General features: G+C 35.3%; 1 protein-coding gene across 1 annotated transcript; it reads right to left on the bottom strand.

Moving 5' to 3' along the window:
* Positions 1–531: 531 nt before the first annotated feature.
* On the bottom strand, positions 532–6883 carry LOC131016939 (stomatal closure-related actin-binding protein 1-like). Its single transcript, XM_057945753.1, has 13 exons — positions 6391–6883; positions 5345–5638; positions 4978–5106; positions 4685–4777; positions 4167–4307; positions 3655–3723; positions 3383–3466; positions 2143–2323; positions 1768–1884; positions 1628–1686; positions 1230–1364; positions 1000–1149; positions 532–925 (listed from the first exon to the last, which is right to left on the bottom strand). The coding sequence occupies exons 2-13, from the start codon at positions 5624–5626 to the stop codon at positions 881–883; spliced, it is 1485 nt and encodes a 494-aa protein (XP_057801736.1). The 5' UTR covers positions 5627–5638; positions 6391–6883; the 3' UTR covers positions 532–880.
* Positions 6884–7092: the final 209 nt, after the last annotated feature.

Here is a 7092-nt window from a genome sequence, read left to right as displayed (position 1 = left end):
GTAATTCTAAGTCCCACAATGATCCTCTCTCCTACAAAGATTTTGTAGAATGTATTTTTATATATTTTTTTAAAATCTCAAATTTGGCCATATAATCACTTTTTTACTCATTTAATCTTATTTTACTCACATCTTTATCCCACATCATTTTCTAATTAAATTTCACTCAATGGATAACCTATATAAATAATTATATTCAATGTGTATTTTCATATTCTAAAATTATTTTGCACTACCTATTTAATTTGACTAATTAATTAATTAGTTGACAATTTTAATTTAACTAATTAATTAATTGGACAAATAAATAATTATATTTTTATTGATAAATTTAGTTTAGCTAATATCACTTTTACCAATAATTAAATTTGTCAAATAATATTGCCAAAACAAAAAAAAAATCAAATAATATTAAGTCCTTATGCATCCTAATCACATTTTTACTTCTTTAATCTTATTTTTCTCACATCTTTTTATTTTATTGATAATTTTTTTTGTGAGCTCCAATTGAGATGAGAAAATAAACTGCACTTGGTACAAAATTCTCACTATTCTTTTCGAACCCAATTCTCACCACAATACAAACTCAAACCCTGTTTATTTACAACGCAGCGTCGTTACATAAAAGATTCAGACTGCTCACAATCACATTTCTCTTCCAAGCTCAAAGTCAAATGAAAAGATGGTTAAAAATCAAGAAAACATAAAAAAGAAATTACCAAGAAAATCAGATCAAGGCAACTGAAAAAGGGCCTAGCAACTGACACCAAAAAAATGGACCCAAAAAAAGGAGCCAAGTCCACAACAAGTCAGCACTTACAGATACTGCATTAGGGCCTGTCTACGGTTACATTTCCGGCAATATCGTCAGATCAGTCGATCACGATCCTGCAGAAGATCTGTCGTCCGGCCCAACTAGCGTGATCTGTTAACAACGAGGATTACGAGTTAGAACAAGAGCATAATGTGAAGAAAAATCAAGAATCTGATAATACTTACGTTACAGTCGAATGCAAATCTTCTTGCAAGCATGATAGCTGCATTTCTTTCTCGGTCCGATTCAAATGCTAATACGAAGGAATGCCCTGCTTTTGCCTGCCAGTATACAGCCTGGGCTGCAGCATTGCCGCCACCTCTAACTCCACACAGCTGACCGCACCAAGACAACGAGGATTAGTCCTCCATTAAGCAAAGAAAATATTTGGTTCTCTAAGAGTTTAGATGAACACCTGCATTGAATTGGAATAATATTCTTTCACGAGCGTTGTCTTGGCTCGGCAAAGTTTCATTCTCATCTTTCCAATATGCAGTACATGGATGGCATGCGAGTCATGATCTGCACCATTCATCTGGATGACGACTACCTGCAAGGCCTTTTTCATGAAAATTGGCAACAGCTGTGGCCAAAGAGACGAGTTGCGTGGTGTTCTTATCAACAATATGAGAGCCAGGTACTGACATTCTTTTATAAGACATGCCAAAGATGCATTATAATCAAGAAATACCAGTTTTCACACTTTTGGGTTACTAAAAGACTGAAATATTCCTAAAATTATAGAATAGGAATGTTCCCAGAAGAAAGGATTCAGCCACCATTGCGATGGAAATGCAAGCAAGAAATACATACATTGAACTCAGTGTCATGCCTCCGCACAAGTGCTTCTACATAGTTTCCCAATCCTGCCGCTGTAATCAGAAAACAATGTCAGTTTTTCAATACACAAAAAGCACTAAGTTTCAACAACACAAAAGGTAATACTGACAAACCAGGATCGATAGGTCCAGAGGCTGTTATGGTAATTGCTTGATCATTAGTCAATATATCAGCTTGAAGTATTCGTCCAACATCACAAGGCTCAGGAGCATATACAGATTTGGTGGCCCCTGTCGTCGTAAAAAGCCAGTTACATCCAAAGCATCTCACTCTAGAGGTCTATATAATCAATCGAACACATCAATGCATAGATTCAGACCGTTGACAGATCATAGTAGAAAAGTGGTAGAAATACATGCAAACAGACATGTAGCAGTTTTTGCTAATAAGATCACACTGACGTCTTTACTTATTGGCTGATTCTCTAACATAAAACGACCTTTTAAGATGCAAACAAGTAGAACAGGAAACAGTTGAGCAGAGCACACCTGATATAAGCTCCTTCTTGCCACTCTCAGGTGTTGCACGATACCATTGAATTGCACATTCTGAAAGTTCTGGAGCACTATCAGAACATCGATATATAAACAAAAATGAACCTAATGCCTCAGTGCCATCTATGTCATACAAATGGGGCGTGTTTTTATCACCCTTCCTGGTTATTGCCAGCTGCAAACATTCACCAAAACAACATTTAAGATGCAAGCGGAAAGCCTACTGCTTGACATTTTAGACATATTGAAGAATATATTCTTGACAAACAAAACATTAGCAGAAGAATGTCAAAACCCATTAATATGAAGAAGACTCATACGTAATTGCAGATTTATTGCACCTCATAAATTTACCGACTCGTCGTACAAACAACTAAAGATACTTAGTTTTCTTTTGGAATTAGAATAGCCAATTAAGGCCCCATTTCCTAATAGGGGACTCCTTCCTTAGCCACCCTTCCATCTATACTAAATAATTTACAACAGAATTCTCAAGCACTTCTTTCAGAACAACTGTGAAGATAAATGGAACTTGCTCTTTCAACTCTGATCCTAATCTGTTTTTCAACTACGAGAATATATAATAGTCTGACAAATTTTCATAATAGAAGAACAGATATCCTAAAAAATTGCAAAATGTTCATTTTGCAAAACCACTTCTTACATTACACTCTGAGCATATAGATCATCTAGCATCCCTCTACTCTCTGCATACCCTCATCAGTTCTGTTGATTGCTAGCTTATATATCCTAAAAGGAATGTAGGAGGCTTTTTCTATCCGAGGGCGATTAACTGAGCTGAATTATTGTACCTGCATTTTATCAATGGGCTTTTCCTTTATGTCAGAAAAGGCAATCCCTTAGTTCCAGTTTAAAGGTAGAGGGCAGCCAAACATTACCGTTCTCAAGGGTCTTAAACAAGATAGAATGAAATAGAAGCCATGCATTCTCAGTCACAGAAAAATACAACCTATATGAACTCGAGTCATACTTTACTTTATTCTGCAGACCCATGATAGCTGCAACTTATCAAAATAAGCGGTGTTGGATGGTCTTAAAATCTTTCTACAAACAGTAATTTTTTACCCAAATTGAGATGAGTCAATCCATCAAATTTTGGGATTAATGATCAAAAACGAAGCCACCAATAAGCAAAACCAACCATTCGCAACTGATAATTAGAAATAGAACATATATGATGTACAAAGATTCAAAGTAAGATTAAAAAAGTTACCTCCTTCTGAAGCTGTAGTGAATGCTTCGACTTTTCAGCAAGTTGGATCCTCAATGCTCGAAGCTCATGTTCCATATCCATGACCTACAAAAAACAAATGTTTCTGGAGTGAGATGCATATATATAATATATATAGGGATGAGATCAGGTACAAACTCCCCCCACCCCCCGCGCCCGCGTAGTAACTAGAAACCAATCTGCACCATTGAATATTGTATTAACTGAAACTATTATTGCACCATGATAAAGAGAGTAAGGAAGAGATGTAATACCCTACTAGGTTGATGTAGCATTTTGATTCGCCTAGCCTCTTGAACTTCCTTCATCAATTCATCCAAGTCCTGGTTAATCAGAAAGATAAACATCACAAATCAACAATCATATATGCAAGGACATTAAGTTAGTTCTCAACAAAAATCCAATACTTTACATTGGGACTACTCTGCATGTTTACAGAAGAGTGAGCAAATGTATATCACGAAAGTCGAACAATTCATGAATCATTGTATACAGAAGTTATGATTATGCATTGAAAGCTATCTTCACCTTATTACATGCATATATATACACCACAAGTAGGAGAATACACTCAAAGAATGAAGAAGAGACCTAGCTGTGAGGAAAGATCTAATAGAGGAGTCAGGTTGTAAGTTCCTTTCGGTCGAATGAATACTCAGAGAAGATCATAGGTTGAAGATTTACAGCATAACACAAGTAGCAAAACCACATATACAAATTATTTTTCCCTTCTTTGGAATCAAGGATGCAAGAACTTTATTGGAACCTGTTTTCCTGAAGCTCGTGACATTCGTTCGTGTTCCTGAAGAGCCTCTTCTACTCTCTGAACTGCTGTTCTAGCATTCTCAATTTCAGCCCGTGCAAAAGCTCTTTCTTCATCAACAAGTTTCTTAGCATCTTCAGAAGCCTATAAGATATTATAGTTTCCAAAAGAGCAAAAGAATAAAAAAAAATGAGATGTATATTTTATTATGTCCCAGTCAAAATATTTTGAAAACATATTCAAAACTGTAAAATAGAAAAAACACAGATAAAACTGATTTCCCTGGCAGGAAAAAACTGTGAAGATGAAGATAAATGAGCAAATACAGTAGCAAAATAACAGTAATCGAGCAACATTGCGCCCAAAAAAAATGTAGAAGTAGTATATTGTCGTAAATGTGAGATTATCTGAGTTATGTCCATCACATATGAGAGTCCATGAACAATGATATTTTTCGTATTTTCTCAATGTAATGGAAAGAAACGGGCTCATTATAGAACAAACATATACAGTATTTCCACCTGTTTCAAAAAAGTTGCAAGCTTTTTGACTTCAGCCTTCTCTTGAATTAGCTCTCCTTCTCTCTGAGTTAAATGAACTGCTAAAGCTTCAACCTGTAAATATTTAAAATCGACAAATGAGGCCGGTGAGGAAGACTCATATGATATAAATGCATCAAAATGAGGTAGACAATAAGACACGGACAACTGAAACTCTCAACTAAATATAGCGAAGCATTAAAACCAAATATAGGCATGAAGACAGTGAAAGGACCAATAGAGAAGAAACCATTTCGAGATTGAGAATAACCAACCATAGCTATAGCTTCTTCCACGTCATCTTTGTTTGTGCCAGCTACGCGCCCTCTCAGAGCTTCAAGCGCATCCCTGAGTTTCTTCAGAAGCACATGCTTCTCCAGAGAGACTGCCTCTTTCAGCCTTGCCTGGAACCCAAAAAGAATTGCCTTTAAAATAGCAGTCAACCATTTAAAGACGGAAACACTATTTCTAAGTATTAAACAAAATACTGTAATAAGATGCTTAAACATCATACAGTTCAAAATATAGAAAACTCACTTCTTCAACATCACTTTTTATTCTAAAGCAGTATTCTAGTTTAACATAAAAAAATTCATAGTAAAGGTAGACTATAAAGTAAGAGCATTTCAAACAATAGACAACCTCATCAGATAGCTTTGCAGCAGCAGCTAAACCCTTCTCAAATTTGCTAGCAAGATCGCGCACTGAAAGACGTTTCTGCTGCTCCAGCAACAGGGCAGTTTCTCGTGCAACCATGTCTTTCATAGACGACATTTCAGCGTCTTCTTTTACCTCCACGATTTGATTGTTAGCACCAATTTTATAATGTGGGAAACGACTTGAGGCAAAAAATACATCAGTGGACACCGGAGAGACCGCATCCTTTTGCGTTGTATAGCTATAATCATGTGTTAACCTCGTCATGATTGAATTTTCCTAGATGCAGTAAAAACAAATACATTTTTAGCAGTAATACAATGTCTTGGTTAAAATAAATAAAGAAACTTCACTACTCACTAATCTACTCACGATACCTAAGACCCAAAACAGAGAAATGGTTGCAATAGGTAATGCATTTAGGATAACATACTGAACTTTTATAACTGAGGTTTAACCAAACATAAACACACTAACCAGTCAATCTAAAAACTCGAGAACAAAATGGAAAACCATGCCAAATGAGAAAAAAGAAAAGACTCCCACGAGCAATGCAAAGATATACACACATCTATATAGAGTTTCAAGATTAATTCTTTGGTTTTTCTAGAACCAGACTGATTCTATTTTATGTATATTACTTTAATCAATATTTAAAGCACGGAAATTAAAACATTAATCTGAATTTTCAAACCATTCTAGTTTCAGCCATATAAAAAATAATTGAGGAGAATGTTAAAAGAAAAAAAGTTAAGGTAAAAGAAGAACGAAGAGCGAAAAATACAACCCAAAAAACAATACTAATGTTTGCCCAAAATTTGTTTCAATGGAGACAGCAAATAGAGCTCACGCTGAAGACCGTTCAGAACATAAAAACTGTCCAATTCTAGAGAGAGATGGAAAAAAAATGATAAAAGAAGTTGAAATCTTTTACATGATTCAGAATAAGAATCAGAGGGGAAAAACACACAAACACAAACATACAGCTTATTTAGCAAAGATATACGAAAACAAGGCAAGAATTTACTCACAGATCATGTCAGAACAGGAAACTGGATAGGATGTTTGACCCCCTAAAAAGTATAAATAAACAACCCCTTTGGTGTTTAATAGCAGCAGTTTTTGAATGGAGAGAGAGAGAGTATAAATGTAGGAAGAGACAGAGAACTGAGAGAAGAAAGATAAAGGCAATATGAATAATAAGGCCTTCTTGTTTGCTTTTCAAAAGCAAAATGAAAGAAAAAGAAAGCCGCCCTAATTATATATCCTCCGACTCTACATGCTCACACACACACACACGTACAATATATATATATGGCCATATATATAGACAGTGCCACAGCCACCGGAGAGCTTTCCAACATATCTTTTGGCCAAGTCTACTTTCCCATCAGACCAAAATTTGTTCTTTGCTTATGGATTACAAGATAACGAAAATTACGATAATGATTATACTGATGAAAGAAGTTGAAATCTTTTACAAGATCACTTTTTTAGGACAAAAACAGAGTGATGACGCAGGTTGTCACACTCCTACATTGTTTTCACAACACCTATAATATAATAGGTCATGGAATTCATTTCTGATTGACGGTGTTTTCGACTTCACACTTAACTTTAACCCTATTATTTTCCCAACTGGCAGATTATAGTGTTTCCTTAATCATTGTCATAGTTGTTAGAGTTTCAAGATTGCAAAAGATATTGAGAATAAAATAAGATTTTAGTCAACT

This window comes from Salvia miltiorrhiza, chromosome 1, assembly GCF_028751815.1.
Source record: "Salvia miltiorrhiza cultivar Shanhuang (shh) chromosome 1, IMPLAD_Smil_shh, whole genome shotgun sequence".
Classification (NCBI taxonomy): Eukaryota; Viridiplantae; Streptophyta; class Magnoliopsida; order Lamiales; family Lamiaceae; genus Salvia; species Salvia miltiorrhiza.
The sequence above is the reverse complement of the archived record's forward strand: the minus strand, read 5'-3'. Positions and strand labels throughout refer to the sequence as shown.

Bases quoted from the DNA above. Each gene is read 5' to 3' on its own strand.
- LOC131016939 (XM_057945753.1), bottom strand. From the start codon at position 5,626: ATGACGAGGTTAACACATGATTATAGCTATACAACGCAAAAGGATGCG. The intron at 4,778-4,977 runs GTTGGTTATTCT...AAATATTTACAG, and splicing joins TGGAAGAAGCTATAGCTATG to GTTGAAGCTTTAGCAGTTCA. The intron at 926-999 runs GTAAGTATTATC...CGTTGTTAACAG, and splicing joins GATTTGCATTCGACTGTAAC to ATCACGCTAGTTGGGCCGGA.